Below are 10745 nucleotides of genomic sequence, written 5' to 3' on the forward strand. Positions count from 1 at the left end.
TTTTTTTTTAAAAAATTTTTCATGGGTTCCTTTTTTGGGGGCCCCGGGCCGAGTTTTCCAAATTTTTTTTAAAAAACTTTGGGGTAAAATTTTTTTTTTTGATTAAAAAATGGGGTTTTTTCAAAAAATATTTTTTTTTTTTTCCCCCCCCCCCCCCCCCCCCCCCCCCCCCCCCCCCCGCTTCTTCAGGTATGTCATTTACCTCTAACATCTCTGAAGTTAGCATCAATGCTGGAAAAAATTGGGACTTTGAAGGTATGTAACTATGCACAAACGTTCTGATGCTGTCTTCAATTATTTTCATCAAGTTTACTATTGTGGATGGCAGCGAGGTGTTAATAAACTAAGTATTCCTGCTGTTCCCATTCTGCCTATTATTAGGGCAAAGAAATCACCACCTCATTAGCTTTATGGCAGGATCAGACTTCAGAAATGTAACTTAGAACATACATTTTTGGAAAGTTTGAGAATCCTAGATTTATTTTTTCTCTAATCTGAAAAATTAATGTTAACAATAATGTAATTGAGACTAGAAATATGGAGTTTTGTAATGGCTTTACTTATTACAAGATGTATTTTGTTTTACAATAAAATGATGAAGGACTTAGAGGGAAGCCAATTGGCATTTCCTTACAAAGCTAATCCATATAAATTTTATTCGAGAGTAATTTTCTATATACAAATATTTTTATACATCTATGTATGCTGTTTTGCAAATGATTTTACTTAGTATATATTTTCTCTTTTCTTATCAAAATAAAAATGTTGACATAGTTATTAATGATAGAGAGTTGGGTTATTGTATAGAAATTAATGCTGAAAACTTTTCAAATGTGAAAGGCGCTTTTTGTTGTTTCTGAATTGTGAATAATCCATTATTAGTGTTTATTGCACAGGCACAATCAAAAATTGTTTCACAGGAAATACACTCAATTGATCTTGATCCATCTTGCTCATACCAATTGGCATTCCACCTTGATGATGGCTGGTAAGTTGTGAAATGAATGTGTTTTCTTTGACTTATATATATGTGTATGTATGTATGTATGTATTCTGAACACATTTGTTCATATCTTAACACTGCATCATGCTTTGCTAAATTAACACGTAATTTTCTTAGCAGTTTTAAAATTCAACACATCATTTACAATGAATTATACAATTAAAAGACAATGTATTGCTACAGGCTGACTCACTACTAGGATTTGGAAATCAAAGTACGTTATAAAAGACTACCTGAATTAGTGAATTGTAGAGGTTAATGCTACCCAACAAGAAATCATATATTTGCTAGAATCTTTCTGCAATTCTGAGGTTTTAGAATTCTCTTTTTCTTCAGCTTGTTGAAACATAAAAGAACATGTTGATCCAGAATGAGCTATAGAGGATGGTAAAAATTGATTGCTCCCTGTGGCTGGAGAATATCGAACTAGGAAATTATTCATAATTTTTTGTTGGCGTGTCAAGCATTTCTGACTTATTTAGCAATCAGGCACACATTTAGTTCTTGTTTTGAACTGTTTTTTCAAACTCTTGAAACACTTGCTGACAACTTCGACATTCTTCGTAATCTAACATTTTGACTATGTCATGCCAGTGATAAAGGTGGAGAGACAAATTGGCATTATCTTATACCGTCTCTTTTTCATAGCCAGTATAATCATGCAATACTCTAACTTCGTGATGTTTCAAAATTTGATTGTTCATATGTACAAGTCTTAAATTTTGCCCTATGGAAGTTATGATTAACTTTCAATGTTTGACATGTTTATCAAAGGTTCTGCTTGTTTCTTATTTATATAATTAGATTTATCACAGTGGTTGACTTAAGTTGTTAGCAAATGATAATATGAGATGATATGTTTCTATCATAATTCATATGCTTCATTTTAATTAAAATCTCCCTTACTTATTTTCCATGTGATGCAGGTCCGGCGTTTTGGATGTGTACAATTCTCGAGTTAGCCATGTTCATTGCCCACCTCCAGCTTGGTTGTAAGTAGATTCCAATAATGTTTAGGATTGCCATATTTTTTCTGTAATCATTGGCAACTTTAATAATTGTGTAATTACTGTCCTCGTCTTTTTGGAGTAATTAGGAGTGATTCCAACAATTCAGCTGATCAATTACACTTGCGAAAGCCATCATGGTTGTCAACAAATTCTGTAAGTTTTTTATTTTATTTTATTAATGATTATTATCATTGATTTACCTTTTCCTCTGGGGATATGTTTATGCATGGTATGGGCATGTGTTTTACATGGTGGTTGAGCACAGAATTTGCAAAGAAGTAATTTGCAAAGAAGTATGGTTAGCTTCAAGCTTAATTACAAAGATTTTATAGGACATTGCATATCTTAACATTTCTCGTCATTGGTAAGTAACTAGTGTAATGTCTCCATGAAGAGAATGAAATACTCATTTCTGGTTATTAGCTGATTTTTATTTAAGCTCAGCTCAAATCTCTTTTTTGTTTGTATTGAAATCAAGCATGAAATTGAACGCTATAGATTTTGATATATCTATATAACTGGCATACCATAAACTATTATAAATGTACATCACTTCACCTCAATTTCAAGTTCAAATGACTTGATATCTGATCATGTCTTTTTGTGCTGAGCTTGCTCATTTTTATCACATACATGTTATCTGATCTCAACTTTATGCCCTCTTGAGGTCTAATCTTTCTTTTCATTTCAAGCTGGGCTTTGAAAGCCTATTTAGTCATCTTGACTCTGCTCATCGTCACCGCTATTTTCTCATGTGGGAAAGAGTCAGTTTAATTTCTTTATTAATAAAGCATTTTTAACTAGAAGAACAGCATTTCTCTTGCCAATTTGAGGTGAAGCATGGAAACAATTTTTTCATTAATTGTACACTTTGGTTGGAAACTTAGTTTTGTAATTTTGCCTTTCGTGTTTGAAGGCAAGTCATATTCCAAAGTTTTCTCGCTTTAGGTTTCGTCAAAAATTTACAATTCTAGCCATTTTTATAATTCCACTGGAAAATGTGCTTCGGCACCTCCCTTCAACCAATTATAACTTTGTTGCCTTCGAATGCAGATCTATGCGGTTGGATCATCATCTGACCATGGCATTCATCTTTTAGACTTCTTCCCAGGCTCCAGCTCTCCCAGCCACGTGGACTACAAGTAAGAAACTATGTCAAATAGCTAACTTATGTTATGTGGCAAAAATACTTCCCAGGGATTGACGACCTGATTTTAATCCTGCATGGATAAGAATACCCAGAAAAAAAATGTTCTCATTTTTCTTATTGCTTGTATCCTTCTTTCTAGTGAGGATATAGAGAGCCTTTCTGAGAGAACAAAGCTCAAGAAGGAAAATAGATTTGTTCCATTATCAGAAGGTGTTACTGCATGTGTCACTCATCCTCTCAATAATACCATCGTGGCTGGAACAAAGGTTTGTGGTTTTGTAGAATCTACTTTGATAATATTTCGTCCAGGATAACAGAAATGCCATTGTTGAACTCCTTACGCAACTTCCTTAAAATTTTATGAACTGCCATTTAGATTTCACTAGTGGCCAAGCACACCATAACAATACAGAAAAAGGCTTGCTCACTTTATACTTGCTTAGCAAAAATATTGTTGCATGTGGTAGTGAATGTCAAGCTCCAAACGATATGAGTAATTTACCCTTCTGTTTGACGATGAATATTATCGTTAGGGTTATGCTATGAAATTTCTACAGAAAGATTGTTTTCACGATAATGGGTCTTTGAACAAAAGTTTAGGCTTCTGTTTCAAGCATGAACATATCACTTTTCTTTAATATTTTGTTTGCAGAATTCATCTTTGCTGGTCGTATCCCAGAAACAACAGTGCACCAGTGATTCAATGCTAGAGCAATGAAGAAGCTGGAGAGCATAGATCCTATATTTCCCAAAATAAACAGCTTACTAGAAGTCTAGAAACTAACTGCAGAAGCACTTGAATCTCAAAACGGTTTACCATTATTTTGGAGGCAACCAAACAACAACATAGCTTAATAGTTTGGAGCTGCTGGTTATGGATGTTATCAGTTTTAGGAGACCAAGCGCTGCTTAAGAGTTACAAATTGTAAATAGAGCTGAAATTAGAGTGAAACAATGGCCTCTTGCTGTGTTGTCAAGTAACTTTTAAGTATGCTAATGACAAACTTAAGTACGCGTTAACCATAAATGCAGGTAAGAACACGATCTTGAATGAGTTGATTTGTTTTAACTAGTACACCCATGGACCGTAATGCGGAATCTGGATTTTATTTGCCATCTATTCAAATGAAAATTTATTCTCCGGTCCAAACCGGGTTCACAAAATTCGGAAATGTTTTTTGGCCCTATGTACTAAAAAAGCATTAAAGAGGCAAGTTTAGAAGAAATGATTTTGGAGGGAATAAAGAGTAAACCGAAAAAATATAGTGTCATTATGATTTATGAGGGGTAAAAATTTAAAAAAAAAAAAAAGAAAGAGAGAGAGAGGTGATTGTCTGTTGGAATCACTAATGGAAAAATGCTATAGTTCCGCGCAAGAATCTGTATCTGAAAACCCTGAAAAGTGCATGTTAAGGAAAAATAAAATTTAATCTATTTACCTGGTATGAGAGAGATATTAGGGGCTGGAACAGAGAAGAGGGGAGGAGTGTATAGTTTGATTGAATGTCGAGAATGGTAATGAGTGAGTGGAATCATTTTGTCCATGTGGAAAGTGAAGTTGATGAGAATGCAAATTACTCTCTCTCTCTAATCCTTCCTACCAAGGACCCTGAAGAGGAAGCTTTCCTTTGCCTTTTAGATCTCTCCTACATTTATGTTGCTCCATTTTTGGGATGACTTATTTGTTTATAAATGATAAATTTGAGATGATATGTTTCTGTCAAATGCTTCTGATTAAATCTTCTTGCTTTCCTCATTTTCCATGTGCAGGTCTGGTGCCTTTGATGTTTACAATTCTCGAGTTACCCACATTCATTGTCTTCCGCCGGCTCCTCTGGCTTGGCTGCAAGTAGAATTTGAACGTTCAGAATTACCACAATTTTGCTAGAACCATGGGCATCTTGTTTAATGCTTGTGTAACTACTTCCTTGTCCCTTTGGAGTAATTAGGAACCTTCCAACAATCCATCCAATTGCGAAAACCATCGTGGTTATCAACAAATTCTGTAAGTAATTTATCGTTGATATCATCTTTTTCACTGGTAACATGTTTATGCTATGGTGTGGGCATGTGTATCACATGGCTGTTGAGCATATAATTTTCAAAGATATTATATGTGGCAACTAATTAGTGTAATGCCTCCATGTAGAGAATTTATTACCTGATTTTATTTAAAGCTCATCTCAGACCTCTTGTCCGCTGGAAAACATGCTTGAGTGTCTTCCTTCAGTCAAATATGACTTTGATGTCTTCTCATGCAGATTTATGTGGTGGGATCATCATCTGACCATGGCATTCATCTTTTAGACTTCTACCCGGGCTCCAGCTCTCTCAGCCTTGTGGACTAGAAGTAAGAAACTACCTGAAATGGCTAACTTACTTTATGTGGAAATAAGGCTTTCTAGGGATTGATAGGATTGGTATCGCCATGATCCTGCATAAACAAGAACACCCAGAAAAAGAGGATAGATAAGAAATGTCATATGTATGTAATTTCCTGTGTTTTGCTCATGTTTTCAAATGCTCCCCAGTCTTGAAGTTCTTTTTCTTATTGGGGAGTATCAGCGAGCAGGTGCTTTGAGTGTTTGTCTCTCTCTGACAGCGTCTGTGTTCACATTTTTCTTGTTGCTTGTATCCTTCCAGTGAGGATATACAGACCCTTTCTGAGATGAAAAACCACAAGAAGCAAAATAGATTTGTTCCGCTATCAGAAGGTGTCAGCCATCCTTTCAACAGTACCATCGTAGTTAGAACAAAGGTTTGTGGTTTTGTAGCATCTGCTTTGATAATATTTCTTCCACGATAGCAGATATGGCATTTTTGAACCTCCTTCAGAAAAACTGCCGTTTAGATTTCACTAATGACCAAGTGCCATCATAACAATACACAAAAGGCCTACTTGTTTAACAAAAATGTAGTTGCATGCAGTAATAAATGTCGAGTTCCAATTGATATAAGTGATTTATTCTTTTATTTAATGATGAACATTATCTATTGGTTATGCTATGAAATTTATGCAGAAAGAAGGATCATTGACACCTAAAAGAGAGTTAAAGACAAGATATTAAAGAAAAGTGATAGCCTAAACTTTTGTGACTGCATTTCTGTTGGTTGCAGAATTCATCTTTGTTGGAGGTAACCCAGAAGCAACAGTGCACCAGTGATTCAATGCTGGAATGGAACAATGAAGAAGCTGGAGAAGTGATCCTATGGTTTCCAAAATATACAGGCAGAAAGGAAACTAAATATTTGTAAGTACCTGAATCTTGGATTGAGCTTGCACTAGAAGGTTTACCACATTTTTTGGAGAATTACTGGTTGTAGATTTTGTCGATCCATGTCAGTTTTAGGAGCACAAGCACTGCTTAGGGCAATTGAAAATAGAGCTGAAACCAGAGTGAAACAATGTCCTCTGCCTTGTAGTAAAGTATGTTAAGTATCTGCTAATGACAAACTCCTAATTTATTGACTGGCAACTGTAAATTGTTTAACTCTATTCTTTATTTCCTTGTTTGATGATATTAATTAGCTTTATCTCAGTTAAAAGACAGTGATTGCTGCTTTAAGAATGAAAACTTATGTCAGCTGTAAAGAAAGAACAAATAAGCTCTAAGAAAGTAAAGGGGAGACAGAAAACTGAAGAGCAAAACTTCTTGCATTCACTTGATAGGTTTTCAATATTCATTGTGAACTTGCTTCAGTCAATTAAGAATTTACAACCACAACCGGAGCATCCAATTACAAAAACATCTGGATACACATTGACTTCCTCTATTATATGTTGATTAGGTCATAAGATATTTAGCAGGATTGAGAAGAGCTACAGCGCCTCGTTTGTGACTTGAGAATTTTTTATAAACTCCTAGCTTTTGCTCACTTTCCGCAGCTGCCAAGTGAAATCTTACCAAGAGCTTTGCACAATCTCTGTTACATGGAATATAACATGTGAAGTTAGAGCATATCACTTGTCTCAGTTACAAATTAGAGCCATGAGCAATACCATGCTACATGAGTTTACTGATATGCGCCACTTAACACCAGAAATCAGTAACCAAATATAAAGGATACTACAGTAAGAAGAATTACAGATAATAATGGAAAGGGGACATTACTTTAGTTGCTCTTCACTGTAGCCTGTGTGGTGCTTCAAAGTCTCAGTCCAAAGAGGGCTCTTGTTAAGGGTGCAACATGCAGCGTATACAGATGCGGCAGCAAGCATGGACGGGCAGTAACAAATGACAGTGGGATAATGGCTGATACCTAGTTCGGCTAGGAAAAATACCAGATTCTCCATCTATGTTGGACAGAAATGTCAATCATTTAGTTTGAGTTATTGCACTATAATCAAAACAAGACCAAGATATTTGCAGCACCTCCTGATCAGGTGAGACAGAAGCCTTGACATATCGAACTAGGAACACATAAGGCGTAGGAACTGTTAAATACCACCCCAATTTCTCCAAAATTGCTTTCTCCATGACAAGTACCTCTGATCCAATGTAAGCATAGTCTGATATGCAAATGAAGTCATTAACCTGCAAAATCAAAGCCAATCAATGAGAATTTCTAAATGACTTTGAAACTAGTAGAAACAACTTAAAGAAACAAAAGAAGGAAGAGAAAAGAACTAGTAGAAACAAAAGAAATTTTGAAAGATACCTGTGGAGCCCATATTTCTTCATACTTGCATGCAATGAGCATTGAGCTAATGCCAACTAGCTGAAGCTCCCTCCTGTTCACAGTTTTCATGGAAAGATAGCGATCGAGTATGTTTACAGTAAGATACAGGGTTTCAGGCATTAGTTTAAACTTGTTATGAACTTCTATCAGCCAGTCGACAAGGATAGTTCTCATCTTAGCATTGATATTTGCCTGTGAGACCATGTAATCGTGCACTCGACCCTCTTCCTGCATAAAAGTTCCCCATTATAAGAAAGAGGCCGGAACTACTGCTGAGAGTGAAAAGTATAAAAGGAACATTACTTCTGTGAGCTTGTAGAACATGTAGATATCATCAACATATTCAACAACTGCCAAATCGTCATTAACATCTGGTGCATCAATGTTTACTATCAAATCCTTTGGCTTGTCAGTGATTACACAAGCAGCCTAATACAAATAAATTTGGAAAAGACAAAGATAAATATCTTATTGAAGAATCTTCATAATCAACAAAATAACCCAAGAAGAACATCATCTAAACCACCTTGCTTCTAGCAGTGAGAACTGAAGTGAATGTCCTGTCATTCCTCCTCAGGGACCTTTCCTTTGAGCTCTGTTCCCCAACAGGTTTAATTTTTTCGTTTTTAGCTTCTACTTCTTTAACGTTCTCTTCTTCATCAGAGCTTATCACAACTAAGTCATTGTTTGCAATTTCAGATTCCTTTTTTTGAGGTTCTGCTGGCTTCTTCACAATTCTACCTTTTTTGGTGGCTGCAGCTACAATATCATCAACCACTACGAGCTGCAAAAAAAAAAAGCATCCGGTCCATAAAATGGTCCAATTTTTAATGCCTCCAATTACCAAGATTCTAAAGATAAAAAAGTTTAATATAACTATAAATAGCTGCATATTACTACCTTGTTCTTGTCTGCTGCTGCTTGCAGTTGTGCACAAAAACTCCTTGTCATTGGGCGAGAGATCTTCCCCTCCACAACTGGAAGCGTCTCCATATTGCCAATATCACAAAGAACTCGTCGATTCTGACCTTGTGTTGGCTCATTCTTCATCTTTCCTCTTCCTAGAAGGCAAAAACAAAATAAAAAGAGAAGATTTTTAAACAACATTCCACTGAAATGAGACCTAAGAAAAAGATATAATCTGGTTTTAGAAACATAATGTGATCAAAAAAATCCCAGATGCTCTAGTAAATGTCAGAATTCAGATAGAGAAACTTCCATAATTTGGAAATTGACGAACAAAGAATCATTTAAAAAAGAAGCAGGATGATAATCTTAAGAACAATACCCAAATCTTTGGAATTAAACAAGCAATAATTAAAAAATCAATTTTTTTTAATAAAATCTACGTAAAAAATTTACACTGAGAGAGAGAATGAAAATTGATATTAGAACAAGCAATAAACCCCTAGAACCCCAAAGAATGATACACGCTAAAGCAAACAAAAGCAGACGAAAATATTATCAACCATCATTTAATAAAACAAAACAACTGGGGATCAAAAAGAAATAGTACCCAGAAACACATCAATGCCCATTAATGAAAAATAAAATCCCTAAACTGAATCAAAATATAACGAATCACTTACCCATAAAATCCAAACAAATATAGTATCAAGCAAAAATAATGCCTTTGGGTACCATTAAAGAATCAAAAGAGAAAAATCATACCCATTAAAGGAGGAGGGGACGCACAAGTAATTATTGAAGAAAATAAATTGAGACTAGGAGAAGAAATTAATTAACCTTTGGGTTGCCTTGCAATAACAGCATTGGCTTCCATTTTCAATTCTTGGTCACAATTTCCACACACTGTTACTCTGCTAAGTCTGGTAAAGAATGAGGGTTTTTAACGCAAGATGATGGCTTGTTAATGAATTAAAACAACTTAGCCTTTTGAAAAAAAAAAACTAACGGTCATATTTTCAATTTTCGAATCGCCGCCGTTTGATGAGTGCTTGCCAAAATAATCACACGGCTAATATCGCTTTTAACCAGACATGGGCCCCCAGCCCAGTTAGCCCGCCCAATGCACTTTAGTGAATAGTGATAGTTATTCAAGCAATCAAGTTTTTTTTTTTGGGCAAGTTTGATATTCAATTCCAAACTATAACAATAATTTATAAAAACATAATCTTCAAATTTCAGAATTAGAACTGTGAAGAGGCATGATTGGGTGTTGAGAAGTTTTGTTATCTTTTGTGTAATTTTGATCTTCAGAATTTTTAACTATTTGTAATTTTTTATTGATTGAATTCCTTTTTATCTTTTTTAAAATACTGTTTTTTAGGATCGGTTCGATATCATTTTGTGGAATTTATTTTTATTTTCATTTCGAAATACAAATATAGTACACGGTCAGCGCACTGTATTGAAAAAATAAATTGTTAAATAAATAATCACTACATGCTGTCCCAAAGTAATTAATTAATGATAATTATGGATATTTCTATAATAATAATTTAATTAGGAATTAATAACAATGTACCTTACTCTTCTTAATTTGTCATTAGTTTAAAAATATATAATATAGGCCTCATCACCTGCATAGCTCCCTGATATAATATCTAACTTACATATAATATCTAATATTTTTATTTTATACGGTTAATAATATAACTTAGGTGTGCGAATGCCATCACAAGCTCGGGTATCCCTCCGCCATATTTTGCTAAAATTCATTCTGAAACACTAAATAATCGAACAGGGCCCCACCCAAAAATTACGTTCCTTCCTGTTACTAATAAGGCCCCATTTTATTTATCAAAAAGGCCCTTCATTTTATAAATAATAAAAATATTAATAAAAAGGGGTAATTTTTAAAAACCTCCCCTGAAGTTTGGACTTGTTGCAAGTAGATGGCGAGAATCTATTTATTTGTAAAAAATCTCCTACCATCAGT

At 34.7% G+C, this 10745-nt stretch overlaps 2 protein-coding genes across 4 annotated transcripts in view; one reads left to right on the top strand and one right to left on the bottom strand.

Moving 5' to 3' along the window:
• Positions 1 to 6632, top strand: part of LOC18053371 — an 11358-nt gene extending 4726 nt beyond the window's left edge. The window contains exons 11-21 of the mRNA XM_006445950.2: positions 190 to 255; positions 897 to 988; positions 1930 to 1995; positions 2100 to 2166; positions 3067 to 3155; positions 3303 to 3429; positions 3816 to 4195; positions 4934 to 5168; positions 5425 to 5648; positions 5807 to 5921; positions 6281 to 6632. Coding sequence (XP_006446013.2) covers positions 190 to 255; positions 897 to 988; positions 1930 to 1995; positions 2100 to 2166; positions 3067 to 3155; positions 3303 to 3429; positions 3816 to 3881 — 573 coding nt within the window. The 3' untranslated portion in view covers positions 3882 to 4195; positions 4934 to 5168; positions 5425 to 5648; positions 5807 to 5921; positions 6281 to 6632. The remainder of the gene's footprint in view (positions 1 to 189; positions 256 to 896; positions 989 to 1929; positions 1996 to 2099; positions 2167 to 3066; positions 3156 to 3302; positions 3430 to 3815; positions 4196 to 4933; positions 5169 to 5424; positions 5649 to 5806; positions 5922 to 6280) is intronic.
• Positions 6633 to 6818: 186 nt separating this feature from the next.
• LOC18053374 (G2/mitotic-specific cyclin S13-7) lies at positions 6819 to 9691 on the bottom strand. Of its 3 annotated transcripts, none has more exons than XM_024191444.1 (8): positions 9590 to 9691; positions 8744 to 8904; positions 8370 to 8627; positions 8147 to 8272; positions 7823 to 8071; positions 7651 to 7698; positions 7276 to 7457; positions 6819 to 7087 (listed from the first exon to the last, which is right to left on the bottom strand). In XM_024191444.1, exons 1-8 carry the CDS (start codon positions 9624 to 9626, stop codon positions 6949 to 6951), a joined length of 1200 nt encoding a protein of 399 aa, XP_024047212.1. In that variant the 5' UTR covers positions 9627 to 9691; the 3' UTR covers positions 6819 to 6948. The 3 variants fall into 3 exon arrangements, with proteins under 3 accessions (XP_024047212.1, XP_024047211.1, XP_024047213.1); XM_024191443.1 differs by having other exon boundaries at positions 7537 to 7698; XM_024191445.1 differs by lacking the exon at positions 8147 to 8272 and having other exon boundaries at positions 7537 to 7698.
• Between the last annotated feature and the right edge of the window lie 1054 nt (positions 9692 to 10745).

The sequence above is a fragment of the Citrus clementina genome, unplaced genomic scaffold, assembly GCF_000493195.1.
Source record: "Citrus clementina cultivar Clemenules unplaced genomic scaffold, Citrus_clementina_v1.0 scaffold_2, whole genome shotgun sequence".
In the NCBI taxonomy this organism is placed as follows: Eukaryota; Viridiplantae; Streptophyta; class Magnoliopsida; order Sapindales; family Rutaceae; genus Citrus; species Citrus x clementina.

Excerpts from the sequence above, each read along its gene's own strand:
- LOC18053374 (XM_024191443.1), bottom strand. The coding sequence starts at position 9,626 with ATGGAAGCCAATGCTGTTATTGCAAGGCAACCCAAAG. Across the intron at positions 8,273-8,369 it reads TTCTCACTGCTAGAAGCAAG|GCTGCTTGTGTAATCACTGA; the intron begins GTGGTTTAGATG and ends TATTTGTATTAG. Across the intron at positions 7,699-7,822 it reads AAGAAATATGGGCTCCACAG|GTTAATGACTTCATTTGCAT; the intron begins GTATCTTTCAAA and ends TTGATTTTGCAG.